Source organism: Heterodontus francisci, chromosome 3 (assembly GCF_036365525.1).
Source record: "Heterodontus francisci isolate sHetFra1 chromosome 3, sHetFra1.hap1, whole genome shotgun sequence".
NCBI classification, from domain to species: Eukaryota; Metazoa; Chordata; class Chondrichthyes; order Heterodontiformes; family Heterodontidae; genus Heterodontus; species Heterodontus francisci.
The window spans coordinates 98,624,181-98,639,144 of NC_090373.1; the positions used below are offsets into that span (position 1 = coordinate 98,624,181).

Sequence of the window (14,964 nt, forward strand, 5' to 3'; positions counted from 1 at the left end):
TCTTCCTTTTTCCTCAACCAATAATTTCCCCCACTGTGGTTGACAAGGCCCTTGACTGTGTCCGACCCATTTCCCACATTTCTGCCCTCACGCTTACCCTCCCTCCCTCCCCTTGATAGAGTTCCCCTTGTCCTCACTTTCCACCCTACCAGCCTCCACATCCAAAGGATCATTCTCCATCATTTCTGCCTCCTCCAGCGCAATGCCACTACCAACACATATTTCCCCTCTCCCATCAGCATTCCAAAGGGATCGCTCGCCACACCCTGGTCCACTCCTCCATCACCTCATCCCCTTCCCAAGGCACCTTCCCATGCAATCGCAGGAGGTGTAATACCTGCCCTTTTACCTCCTCTCTCCTCACCATCCAAAGCCCCAAACACTCCTTCCAGGTGATGCAGTGATTTACTTGTACTTCTTTCAATTTAGTATACTGTATTTGCTGCTCACAATGCAGTCTCCTCTACACTGGGGAGACCAAACGCAGATTGAGTGACCACTTTGTGGAACACCTCCGCTCAGTCCGCAAGCATGACCCTGAGCTTCTGGTTGCTTACCATTTTAATTCACACTCACATCTGTGTCTGTGGTCTGCTGCAGTGAACATCAACAGAAGCTCAAAGAACAGCAACTCATCTTCCGAGTAGGCACTCGACAGCCTTCTGGATTCCACATTAAGTTCAACAATTTCAGAACATGACTGCCTTTTTTTTTTAATTTTACTTTATTTTTTTTAAAACTATGTGCCTGTCTTAAACTTGTTTTTCATGTTTGTGCTTTAGGACAGAGCTGTTCATTATTCTGGCATTAACACTCTCTCTGGACTAATGCTTTGTCTTTCACTACAACGATTAGCACTCCCTTTGCTTTTGTTCCACAGCATCTTTGTCATTTACTCTCTCCTGCCCTCTGTCCTATACTTAAATGCTGGTATAGTTACCTGGGACTACCCTGGCTCAGTTATACTGCCATCATGAATAACTGGCAAATGCATTTGTACAAAAACTTTAAAATAAAAAATGTCTTTAGCAGCTGGGCCACCATTACGGAGAGGGAACCCCTCCACAGGAACTGAAGCCAGGTAGGTGGGGAGGGCCACAAAGCCTGCCTGGAGCGCTGGCCCCCTGGTCTCCCGCTGGAAGGCCGTCTCTGGGCAGCTACATTGTTCTTTGACTCTTCCAGTCAGCCTCCGAAAATAGGTTTTAATAAGCCTTTAACAAGCTCAGTCAGCTACCTGCCGCCCTACCCCAGCCCTCCTCCGGGGAAAAGGGCACACTGGCAGGCAACTTGACTCATCACACCCGCCCCCATCATAGGCTAAAAATCCTCCCCCTAGTGATTTTTTATTTGGGTTAAAGTTACTGAGAAATACCTCATTTGCTATGTCAACAATGAGGAGAGATGACAGATAAGTCTCTCGACTCTGTAACTGCTTGACTTTGATGGAGGGCCTTTTCTAAGCCTTCCCTCTTTGATGGAGCCTCTTGCTGCTGTCTCCTACCCCTGCTCTGAGCATCTTCCCAAGTTGTTTGCATCTCCCCCTCCCTGTTGTGGTTCAGACCCTGCATGGATCCCATGCCTCTAAAAGAAAATTCAAAGTTGGCCCTTAACTGAGTTGACAAGCTCAATAAGTGGCTTAACTGGCATTTAGCGATGTGGGGTGGGTTGGCCCTTCTGGCACTTGGCAGAGCCTTTTAAATTTGGAGCATGCCGGTTCTGCATCAGGAAACAAGCACACCGCACAAGGGGCGGGTTTAAGCACCCGCCTGCCCCCTGATCCTGCCCTCTCACTCAATCAAAAATCTTGCCCTCCTGTCAAGTCCAGGAACTCATCATAACACCTCCAAAATCATTTCAGAATACTTCCAAAAACTCTGCAATAGCAGAAGTTCTTCAAAATCACCTTACCTGTGAGTTGGGTGCTAGACCCTTTAAATAACACTAGTGCAAGACCCATCTTACAGCTGAAAACTTGATCTTTTGTGACTGACATACAAATTTGTTGAATTGCTCTAGCCAGAGTCCCAAAAGACCATAGGCATCTCTCCTTATTAGAGCGAGAGAGAGAGAGAGGGATAGAGAGAGGGAGTTGGTGACAGCTTGAAGGTCACCACTCCTCAAGGGTGGGCAAGGCAAGGAGGCAGGCCTCCATGAACTACCACAGCCGGTACTGGGATTGAACCCGCACTGTTGGCGTCTTTCTGCATTTCATGCTAGCCATCTAACGGACTGAGCTAACCGACCCCCCACATTTGCTGAATAGGCCCTGCGTGGCCCAAATTTGGAAAATGAGCATCAGATCAGCTGGTTGGGCTACTTGACATTATGACAGGATGAATACAGTTGCTTCTGGCACTCACAGGAGATGCTTACACGAGTACTCTTCTCAAGGAGGTTGCGCCACGTAGACAGCACCGGAAGCGGCTGACGGTGCAGCATGCTTCCCCAGGAGGGCAATCAACTTCCATAACACCGTCTACAGCAGCATTACAGATCTGAATTTCTTTCCCTTAATCCCAGCAAGAGGAAAGGAGTGCAAGGATAAGGGAAGAGAGAAACATTGCACAAAAGAGGTGGTTAGAAGTACAACAAAAACCTCGCTTTTATGTAATATCTTTAACATAATAAAATATTCCAACATGCTTTTCAGGAGTGTTATCAAACAAAGTTTGACACAGAGCCACATAAGGAGATTTTTGGGCAGGTGACCAAAAACTTGATCAAAGAGGTAGGTTTGAAGGGGCGGCTTAAGAGGAGAGAGAAGTTTAGGATGGGAATTCCAGAGATTAGGGAAGCAACCATGTTTTTAGGTGCAGAACATTTGAGAGCAAAGTCTACAATTGCTATTTGCTGCAATTATTTTCCAATTGGTCAGGGTTTGAGGCAGATTAGGTCACTTTGGTGTTCGGATTCCCCCCCTTTTATTACTGCTCAAGTTTAGCATGAATCTGCCCTGTTTTGTACAGCAAACATGGTTTAAGAGCAGTGAGGTCAAAGGCCCATTTCACCAGGATCTTTAAAACCGAATTGAAATTTAACAGCCAGTTGTACAAAAGTTAATTCAAAGTAAACCAGAGAACTTATGTTAATTTTTACTACAAATTTCATTTTCACATAGTGTGCACCTGTACATAGAGCAGAAGCATTTTAAGCTGTTTCAAATATTGCAAGATTGGAGGTACGAAAATTTTGTAGGAAGACTTGGAAAAACAATGACAATTTAAATATTTTCTGTTTCGCTTAAAACGTTAAGATGCTTTGATACTTAAGATGCTAATTAGAACTGGACTTTTCTTCCCTCTTTCCACAGTGTTATCCATGGCCAGGTTGGTAGCACTTTCACCTCCGAATCAGAAAGCTGTGATTTAAGCTCCATTCCAGGGGCTTAAGCACAAAAATCTGGGCTGACACTCTCTCAGTGCAGTACTGAGGGAGTCCAATTATATATCCAAAACCCTTTTGAAAAAGGGACTACTGAATCTGCTTCCACCACCTTTCAGGCAGATCATAACTTGCTGCATAAAAAAAATTCTCTTCAAGAATGATACCTGGACTACAGGGGTTAAGTTACGATGAGAGATTACACAAATTAGACCTGTTTTCGCTAGAATTTTGAAGGTTAAGGGGTGATCTGATCGAAGTCTTCGAGATATTAACAGGAAAAGACAGGCTAGATAAAGATAAACTATTTCCACTGGTTGGAGATTCTAGAACTAGGGGGCATAGTCTAAAAATTAGGACCAGACCGTTCAGGAGAGATGTTAGGAAGCACTTCTTCACACAAAGGGTGGTAGAGGTTTGGAACTCTCTCCCACAAACAGCAGTGGAAGCTAGAACAGTTGTTAATTTTAAATCTGAGATAGAGAGATTTTTGTTAAGCAAAGATATTAAGGGATATGGGGCAAAGGCAGGTATATGGAGTTAGGCCGCGGATCAGCCATGATCTCACTGAATGGCGGGACAGGCTCGAGGAGCTGAATGTTCTACTCCTATGTTCCTCTGTTCATCTCCCCTCTGGTTCTTTGCCAATTAACTTAAATCTGTGTCCCTCGAATATTGACCCTCCTGCCAATGGAAACAGTTTCTCCTTATTTCCTCTGATCAAAACAGCTATTATTTTGAACACCTCTATTAAATCTACCCTTAACCTGCTCTGTCCTAAGGAGAACAATCCCAGTTTCTCTAGACTCTCCAGCCCAACATTTCTAGACTGTACCAGGATTTTTAAAAAGATGAAAGAATTCACAATAGAGAGAGTTAATTCAGGTCACGAGCTTCTGATTGATTACAACATCAGCAATTTCAAATTCAATTAAAATAAGCTTCTGATGTGCTACAATGCTAATTGATTCCTAGAAATATGTTATTGTTTTCAGAACTAGGTAAAACCATTGAACAGAGAGAACTTACATTTATAAGCTTTACGGACAATGTACAGCCAACAGTATAGTCATTGCTGTAATGTAGGAAATGCGGGAGCCAATTTGCGCACATCAAACTCCCACAAAAAGCAATATAATGATCAGATAATCTGTTTCAGTGATATTGATTGAGGGATAAATATTGGATAGGACACTGGGGAGAACTGCCCTGCTCTTCTTCAACATAGCACAATGGGATCTTTTAAACATTAGGTAAGATGCAGTGGTCTAAATGTGGCTGAACAAATTAATAACTCTGCAGTAGTGTAGACCTATTTATTACTTTGATATGCGTTGTCAAAAGAGACCTGCAACAGGTCATCTAATCTATAACGGAGAAGGCGCAAAAAAAATTTACAAGATTGACAATATAAACTAAACTTTACAATTTTAGAAGGGGTGCTGGAACAGAAAGACCTGGGGACGTGTGTACACAAATCTTTTGACGGTGGTGGGCCAAGATGCGAAGGCTGTTATAAAAGAAAAAGCATAAGAGATCCTTGGCTTTAGTAATAGAAGTATGGAGTAAAAAAGTAAGGAAGTAAAATTAAACCTTTATAAAGTGGTTGCTTGGCCTCAGCTGGAGTATTGTATTTAATTCTGGGCACCACACTTTAAAGAAATGCTAATAGGGAGATTTGATGCAGGTGTTCAAAATAATGAATGGTTCTGTAAAGAGAAACTATTTCCAGTGGCAGAAGGGTCAGTAACCAGAGCACACAGATTTAAGATGATTGGCCAAAGAATCAGCGTGAGGGAAAAATATTTACATAAATGGTTGTTATGATCTGGAATACACTGCTTGGAATGCTTGGAAGCCGATTCGACGGTTAAGATTCAAAAGGGAATTAGATAAATATTTGAATTGAAAACATTTACAGGGCTGCAGGGAAGGAACAGGGGAGTGGGATTAGCTGGATAGCTCTACCAATGAGTGACCTGCTTCTGTGCTATGTCATTCTATGATTTAAGATGATACCAGAACGGAGAGGGTATAACTATCAGCAAAGACTGAACAGGCTGGGGAACATTTCTCTAGTAAAGAAAAGATTGAAAGGTGACCTGATGGAAGCCTTTACATTATGAAGGGATTTGATAGGGGAAACAAAGATGTTTCCACTTGAGGGGGAAATCAAATATAAGAAAGTCACTAATAAATCCAATAAATAAACCAGAAGAAATTTCCCGACCCAGATGGCAGTGAAAATACAGAACTTCCTAGCACGTGAATTGGTTGAGGTGATTAGCAGAGACATATCTATGAAGGAGCTAGATAAGCACATTAGGGGGAAAGGAATAGGAAGAAAGACAGGATAAGATGAAGACAGGTGGGAGGAGGCTCATGTGGAGCAGAAATACCAGCATAGACCAAATGGGCCAAATGGCCTGTTTCTGTGCTGTAAATTCTATGTCAATGTTTCTGCTCATCCAGTACTTGATGCCAGACAAGCAGCATGACAAATCAGAGGCAGTGCAGCAGTCAGAGATGGTGATGTAGAGATTGGAGTTGTCAGTGTCCATGTGGAACCAACATTTTTTCAGATGATGGTAACTATGCTCGTCATGTGAAAACCTCACATAACTATGTGTAATTTGATTAACACATATATAAATGTCCAGAACAAAAATTATACACATATATAAATATACATCAGGTCGCAAGCAACTGTACAGAGGAAAGAACGACTAGAAACCTAAACCTGAAATGCTAACCACTCATTACACCATACTGTGTCTTAGTTTCCATAATGGGTGCAACTCGGAACTTGTACTCAAAGCTGCAACCTTTTTGTCAATCATGTTAAGCCCAAATAGCTTGTTAATTTCCTGATATAGACTGTGATAGTAATATCGTAAAGGGCAGAGAGGTGCAAGAGTTTCTGGAGCGTCTTCAGGAGAATTTTCTACATCAGTATGTTTCCAGTCCAATGAAGAAGGAAGCACTGCTGGAGCCAGTCCTGGTGAATGAAGTGGGTCAAGTGGATCAAGTGTCAGTCGGGGAGCATTTAGGGGACAGTGATCATAGTATCATAAAGTTTAGGTTCGCCATGGAAAAGAACAAGCAACAATCCAGAGTAAAATTAATTAATTAGGGGACAGCCAATTTAAATGGGGTGAGAACGGATCTGGCCCAGGTAAGTTGGAATCAAAGATTGGCAGGCAAAACTGGAATGGAGCAATGGGCTGCCTTTAAAGCAGTGATAGTTGAGGTACATTGCCATGAGGGGGAAGAGTAGGACAAATAAAGCCAGAGCTCCCTGGATGATGAAAGAGACAGCGAGCAAAATGAAGCAGAAAAAGGATGTGTATAACAAATGTCAGGTTGACAATACAATTGAGAACCAGGCTGAATATTGGAAGTTCAGAGCAGAATTGAAAAAAGAAATAAGAGCAACAAAGAGAGAAGAGACTGGCAGCCAATGTAAAAGTCATCTATAGGCATATAAATAGTAAAAGGGTGGTAAAAGGAGGAGCCGGGCTGATTCGGGAGCAAAAAGGGGATTTATGCATGGAGGCAGAGGGCATGGCTGAGATATTAAGTAAGTACTTTGCATCTACTCCACCAAGGAAGAAGATGCTGCTAAAGTCATAGTAAAAGAGGAGGTAGTCAGGGCACTAGATGGACTAAAAATTGATAAAGAGGAGGTATTAGAAAAGCTGGTGTTACGATCAGGTGAGGATCGAAAACTCCCCTCTTGTCCCTCTACTTGTTTGCCCACAACAGGGGTTATTCCTTTTTAAAAGTGGATGTGTTTACCAATTCAATGACTGTTTAACCCTTTATGTGCTATGATAAGGAAAGAACCAACCGGACAGGTCTTCTTGCATTTAAACAAAAAAAAACTTAGTTTATTGTACATAAAATGAAATCTTGATCTGAGTAAAATAATGAAACTACATTCCAACTTGCACGCATGCACGCACACACACAAACAAAATGTTAGAGTGATGAAGAAGTTTTATTGGATTAGAGTCCAGAACAATTAAAAATAATATACAGTCTGTGGGGTCTGGTGATTCAGTTATCTTCCGGCTGAATTATGGTTCTGACGTCTCTGACTGGTAGAAGTGCACTTGCAGCTGGTCCATTTGGTTCAGGGTTTTCTTGGAGACAGTATTGTAGGTGGCTTTCTCCCCCAGGGTATCTGTCTATAGCACTGGTGGTCTTGGGTATCCTGCAGTCGCAGACAGGTTTGGAAACTTGCGATGTTACACAGAGAGTCAGAAAGACAGAGAGAGATTCATCTCCACTAGTTAATGCTCCAAGCTGGGTTTGAATGTCCTGCTAACGAGGGTGATCCTAGATAATTTACTCAACTGTTCAAGACATTGTCCTGGATGGGAGCTTTTTAGACATGCGTCTCCACTTTGATGTCTGGAATGTGAGGTATTTCAATGCAAATTGTGGTGGCCATCTTGGCTGCCAGCTTGTTAAAAATTGTAAGTAGGATTCCAGCTTTCCTTTTTAACAGTTTAATGTACGCTTCCATCCGACGAATTAAAAATCCTCGTTCAGCATAGCAGGTTTTCTTGACACTGGCTATACTTAATGTTGATAAGTCACTCGGACTGGATCAGATGCGTCCAAGGATACTGAGGGAAGTAAGGGTGGAAAGCAAGGGTGGAAATTGTGCAGGCACTGACCATAATCTTCCAATCCTCCTTAGATACAGGGTTGATGCCAGAGGACTAGAGAATTGCAAATGTTACATCCTTGTTCAAAAAAAGAGTGCAAGGATAAGCCCAACAACTACAGGCCAGTAGGTTTAACCTGGTGGTGGGAAAGCTTTTAGAAACGATAATCTGGGACAAATTTAACAGTCACTTGGACAAATGTGAATTAATTAAGGAAAACCAGCACAGATTTGTTAATGGATAATTGTGTTTAGCAAACTTGATTGAGTTTTCTGATGAGGTAACAGAGAGGATTGATGAGCTTTATGCAGCTGATGTAGTCTACATGGACTTCCAAACGGCATTTCATAAAGAGCCACATAACAGGCTTGTCAGCAAAACTGAAGCCTCAGTGGCAGCATGGCTTTGGAGCTGGCTGAGTGACAGAAATAAAAAGAGTAATAGCGAATGGTTGTTTTTCAGACTGGAGGACAGTACACAGGGGTTCCCTAGGGGTTAATATTATAAAAGAACACTGCTTTTCTTGATATACATTAATGACCTAGACTTGGGTGTACAGAGCACAATTTCAAAATTTGTAGATGACACGAAACTTGGAAATATTGTGAACAGTGAGAACAGTGATAGGCTTCAAGGGGGCATAGACAGGCAGATGGAATGCGTGAACAAATGGCAAATGAAAGTTAATGCAAAGAAGCGTGAAGTGATATATTTTGGTCGGAAGAAAAAGGAAAGACAAGATAAATGATGCAGTTCTAAAGCAGAGGGATCTGGGGGTATATGTGCACAAATAGTTGAAGGTGGCAGGGTAGGTTGAAAATGCAGTTGCTAATGCTGGCACAGACTCAATGGGCCAAGTGGCCTTTCTGTGCCTTAAACTTTCTACGTTTCTACGATTCTAATGCATACAAGATCCTGGGCTTTAGAGAGGCATATTGTACAAAAGCAAGAAGTTATGGTGAATCTTTATAAAACACCTGTTCAGCCTCAACTTGAGTATTGTCCAATTCTGAGCAGCACACTTTAGGAAGGATGTGAAGGCATTGAGAGGGTACAGAGAAGATTGATTAGAATGGTTCGAGGGATGAGACACTTCAGTTACATGGATAGATTGGAGAGGCTTGGGCTGTTATCCTCACAGAAAATTGAGAGATTTAGGACATTTGATAGAGATGTTCAAAATCATCAGGGGTCTGGACAGATAGGGAGAGACTGTTTCCATTGGTAGAAGGGTCGAGAACCAGAAGACATTGCTTTAAAGTGATTGGCCAAAGAGCAGAGACAACGGGCTGCATTTTGTTCTCCCCCAGGCATCGGTTCCATGACATAAAACCCGGCTACCCGACCAAACCGACTCCATGGGTCGGGTTCGGGTTGGGTCGAGTCTACGTTCTGCGTCCAGGATTCCGGCTCAGGTCAGGTCGGGTTGGCTGTGGTCGGGTTTTGTTTTGTATTGTTTTCTTTTTAATCTATGTTTTGACGTGATTTTTTCTTCTGGACTAATAACATGTTTGACATTTTCAGGTCAGGTCGGGCATGAAAAAAAAAATTGAAGGACTCGAGCCCGAGTCAGGTTCAGGTTGGCTGTGGTCAGGTCGGGTTTTAATTTTATACCCGAGCAAGGCTTTACTGTGGCCAGGTGGGGGGGTGCCTGAAGATGCCTCCGGGTGAGGGCAAACATGCAACTCGCGCCTGCAGGGCCTGGCTCGATATTACCAGCAGCGGCAAAGCCTCGTGGTATCCCCCCCACCGCTCAGTGACGGGACCGCAATTTAAATAAATTAAATACCTGAATTAATTCATTTCACATCGCTTCCTAATGTCCCACCGTCACCTTCACCCCGGTGGCCGGCACTGCCACGCCTTCAGATCCAGTCTGGGGAAACGAGGCAGAACAGTTTGGGGCGTGGTGGGAGAGGGTAAGTTTATCAGTGAGGGGGGGGGGGGTGGTAACAGAGTCAAATTAGCATTAGGGTATGGTGGGAAGGGTTGTAGGTGAAGGTTAGTGCAGTTTGGGCAGGGGGGGGTGGGGATCAGATGGTAAAGGTAAATATTTTTGGGGGGAGGGAAGGGCAAATAATTAATGTAATCATTTTTGGGGATGGGAGAGGGGAAAAAAAAGACGTATTTATTTATTTTCATTCAATCTTTCTTTAAACATTTACATTAGCCAGTAGGGCTAACAGCTCTTTAAAAATGGTGTCAGAGCCTGTGCACAGGCAGCTGACACCATTGCTGGGGACAGACAGCCCGCTCCCTCCACATGATTGGGGGTGAGGGGGCGGTCCACCCCGGCTATTAAAATGAGCCGCCGCATTTGGAATCGTGGCAGCTCTTTGGCATGTGGCATGTGCAGGCCAGCTGCCATTTTTTTCGGCGGCGGGCTTACAAAACTCAGCCCAACGCAAGGAGAATCTTTTTAATGCAGTGAGTGGTTAGGATCTGCAATGCACTGCATGAATTTGTCGTGGAGGCAGGTTCAATTGTGGCTTTCAAAAGGGAACTGGATAATTATCTCAAAAGGTTTGTAGGGTTACAGGGAAAAGCGTCTGGTTGAGTTGCTCTTGCAGAGAGCTGGCATGGACACGACGGGCAGAATAGCCACCTTCCGCACTACAACCATTCTATGATATTCTCTCATTAGAATACTTAAAATGGGTGCAAGTTGGCATAACACACTGGAGCCCCAAAGAAATAATGAACCTACACCATTTCTTTTTGATTTTCAAAGTTTGAATTTCAACTCATTTAACCATCATTCATGCACATCAGTCACAGCATGTTTAAGAGCCTGCAATGGGGAAATCTTTTAAATGTGACTTAGATCGATAAAATTGCATTAAACAAAAAAATGCTCAGCAAGAGTAACTTTTAGAAAAACCCTCAAAAAATAAATTAAAAGACCAGAAACATGACTTGTTTTCCTGCTGCGCCTAAAAATCTGGTGACAATGTTGAGAGACTCAACAAACCGGTGCAACTGACAAATACGCGCATTTGAGTTGGGGGCTATGGTCAGTTTTGTGGGCTGGGGATTCATTCGGCCTGAGGGTTTCAGGGAGGGTCACGGACATAAAAGTTGAGCATATTGCAGTTAGGCGACTAACTTAACAGCCCACAAATCTGCTATTGTTTAATCCACACAATTTGTTTGTACCCAGTTGACTGTGTTTCTGGGTGCAGCCGCAGCAAAGGCTCTATGGGGAAAGACCACTGTGTAAGGTCCCCCCACCAAGCTGAACGGAGGGGCTGGATCCATGGGAAACCCCTCGAACTGTATCGGGAAAATTTTTGTGTGCTCTAAAATGTATATGGCATGAAAAATGAAATGAAAGGGTTGTGAGGCAACTCACTCCTGTATTGAAGGAAACTGATCTCCTATGCTCTGTTTGTATTTTTTGACTTGGTGCTGTTTGGAACTGTCTTGTCATTTATTTTTACCAGATTTTTATGAATTAAGTGTATTTTGGAAATTTAAAAAAAAAGTGTTTCTGGGTGCAAGCGAGGATAAAACTACCGGAAACAAAAACAAGAAATGCTGGAATCACTCAGCAGGTCTGGCAGCATCTGTGGAAAGAGAAGCAGAGTTAACGTTTCGGGTCAGTGACCCTTCTTCGGAACTGACAAATATTAGAAAAGTTACAGATTATAAACAAGTGAGGTGGGGGTTGGGCAAGAGATAACAAAGGAAAAGGTGCAGATTGGACCAGGCCACATAGCTGACCGAAAGGTCACGGAGCAAAGGCAAACAATATGTTAATGGTGTGTTGAAAGACAAAGCATTAGTACAGATTAGGTGTGAATATACTGAATATTGAACAGCAGCAAGTGCAAACCTGAAGAAAAACAACCTGAAAAAAAACAGTGGGTAAGCAAACTGAACAAACTAAGATGAAATGAAATAAATGCAAAAAAAATTGTAAAAAATGTAAAAAGGAATGTAAAAAAAAAAGGAAGAAAGAAATAACTAAAAATGAAAGTAAAGTGGGGGGCTGTCATGCTCTGAAATTATTGAACTCAATGTTCAGTCCGGCAGGCTGTAGTGTGCGTAATCGGTAGATGAGATGCTGTTCCTCGAGTTTGCGTTGATGTTCACTCGAACACTGCAGCAATCCCAGGACAGAGATGTGAGCATGAGAGCAGGGGGTAGTGTTGAAATGGCAAGCAACCGGAAGCTCAGGGTCCTGCTTGCGGACTGAGCGATAAAACTACCGGTGTGTGTGTATACATGTACACTGTACTCATACAGTATTAGAATTAAAATATAAAGTAAAATAAATATCAACTAACATCTTAATTTGAATTAATTGCATTGATTACAATCCAATAAGCAAGCTTGTTAGGAAATATATTGTAGTTATTCAGCACGTTAACTGTTGTTAACATAATACAATGAGTGACGGATGTCTGTCAGCAGTTGACTGCGGTGTGGAAATTGCTTTGAACCCTGGAGCCAGTGCCTCTGTGTAACCTGGGTGACCCTCCAGCGCTCCCTTGCCCCGCTCACTCGCTGCACTCACTCACCGCTGTGATCACTCGGCACTTGGAGCTGTGCTGCCGTCTCCGGCCCTCCCCTGCCGGCTCCGCGGCTGAAGGCAGCATCGACGCCTGCTGCTCCTCGTTGGAATAATGTGCTTCGTACCCCTGCTTACCTCTCTCCAGATCCATCCTGCTAACCTTGTTAGCTCAGAACGCAACAACTTCACCAATCAAAAACAACTACTCGGCAGAAAGGCCAGGATGAATTTATAACACATTCCACTAGCACGTCCCCCTCACTGGGAGAGAACCAATCTCTCCGAAGTGTTGCTGTAGGGAGGGGAAGATACCGCCTGAGAGCTACCCCCAAGCTGAGGAAATACACAGCTCTGCGAGAGCAAGTTTTAAAAAAGTCACTTAACCCAACTGCAACTCACAGGGATCGAAGATATCTTGCTGGAACTGTTGCAAAAGTAGTGTTGTTTGCGACAGTTTGCTCTACTTTAATTGGAATGCAATTGCCCAACTTGTTTTTATAAAGGGAGTTTAAACACTTACGGAAAGTGAGAAAATCTACTTCGAAATTGAACCTTCCTGTTTAACGGGCACAACCAATGTTGTTAGGGTTTAATAACTGGAAATTTCAAGATCTAAAATAGCGTTGAATGTTTTCCAACTCACATCCAGAAAGAATTTTTAATCACTTGCAAGAAAAAAAAATCTGCAGTAAACTTTCCATATCCAGAGATAGGTAGTAAGAGGATGGAGCGGGACTGTGCGGCCCCTCTACGATTTTAATCACTGTTTTCCATTCTGATAATTGGAAACATAGAACATTTACAGCACAGAAGGAGGGCATCGAATCTGTGCCAACTGAAAAAGAGCTATCCAGCCTAATCCTACGTGCCAGCTCTTGGTGCATAGCCCTGTGAGTTGCAGCACTTCAAGTATTTTTTAAATGCAATGAGGGTTTCTGCCTCAACTACCCTTTAAGGCATTGAGTTCCAGACCCCCCCCACCCCCCCCCCCCCCACAACCCTCGGGTGAAAGATTTTTTCCTCAACTCCCCTCTAATCCTTCTACTTTAAATACCCTGGTTATTGATTTCTCTGCTAAGGGAAATAGGTCCTTCCTATCCACTCTGTCTCAGCCCTTCATAATTTTATCCACATTAAATCTCTCCTCAGCCCCCTGTGTTCCATAGAAAACAAACCCAGCCTGTCCATTTTTTCCTCATAGCTAAAAATTCTCCATTTCTGGCAACATCCTCATAAATTTCTGCTGTAACCTCTCTGGTGGCCACTCCATCCGTGGCTATCTAAGAAAGTTTAAGATAGTATCAAACTAAAAGAAAACGTATATAATTCTGCAAAGATGAGTGGCATGTCAGAAGATTGGGCAGAATATAAAGAACAGAAAATAATGACTAAAAGGCTAATGAGAGAGAATAGAGTACGAGAGAAAGCTAACTAGAAATAGAAGAACAGATAGAGTTTTTACAGGTATTTAAAAAGGAAAAGAGTAAGTAAAGTGAGCGCTGTTCCTCACAAGAGTCGTCTTTGGCCTCCTTATCTCGAGAGACAATGGGTAGGCGCCTGGAGGTGGTCAGTGGTTTGTGAAGCAGCGCCTGGAGTGGCTATAAAGGCCAATTCTAGAGTGACAGGCACTTCCACAGGTGCTGCAGATAAAATTGTTTGTCGGGGCTGTTATACAGTTGGCTCTCCCCTTGCACCTCTGTCTTTTTTTATGCCAACTACTAAGTCTCTTCGACTCGCCACACTTTAGCCCCGCCTTTATGGCTGCCCACCAGCTCTGGTGGACGCTGGCAACTGACTCCCACAACTTCTGATCAATGTCACAGGATTTCATGTCGCGTTTGCAGACGTCTTTAAAGCGGAGACATGGATGGCCGGTGGGTCTGATACCAGTGGCGAGCTCACTGTACAATGTGCCTTTGGGTGAGACTGGCAATTAATAATGGAAAGTAAGGAGATGGCAGATGATTTGAACAGCTATTTTGCATCTATCTTCACTGTAGAGGATACAAATGACATCCCAGACATAATTGTGAATCAGGAGGTGAAAGGGAGGGAGAAACTTAAAACAATTACAATCACCAGGTAAAGGGTAATGAAAACAATTATTAGAACTAAAAGCTGAGAAGTCCCCAGGTCCAGATGGACTTCATCCTTAAAAGAAGAGGCAGCTGAGATAGGAACATTGGAGCAAGAGTAGGCCATTCAGCCCATCGCGCCTGCCCCGCCATTCAATACGATCATGGCTGATCATCCACTTCAATGCCTTTTTCCCACATTATCTCCATATTCCCTTATGTCATTGGTATTTAGAAATCTGTCAATCTCTGCTTTAAACATACTCAATGACTGAGCTTCCACAGCGCTCTGGGGTAAAGAATTTCAAAGATTCAC

The 14,964-nt window shown here is 43.1% G+C and overlaps 1 protein-coding gene across 2 annotated transcripts in view; it reads right to left on the reverse strand.

Moving 5' to 3' along the window:
* Positions 1-12,938, reverse strand: part of LOC137358739 (venom phosphodiesterase 2-like) — a 194,012-nt gene extending 181,074 nt beyond the window's left edge. The window contains exon 1 of one of the 2 annotated variants that reach the window (XM_068025035.1): positions 12,581-12,938. In XM_068025035.1, coding sequence (XP_067881136.1) covers positions 12,581-12,724 — 144 coding nt within the window. In that variant the 5' untranslated portion in view covers positions 12,725-12,938. The remainder of the gene's footprint in view (positions 1-12,580) is intronic. The other variant, XM_068025024.1, reaches the window with a different exon arrangement.
* Positions 12,939-14,964: the final 2,026 nt, after the last annotated feature.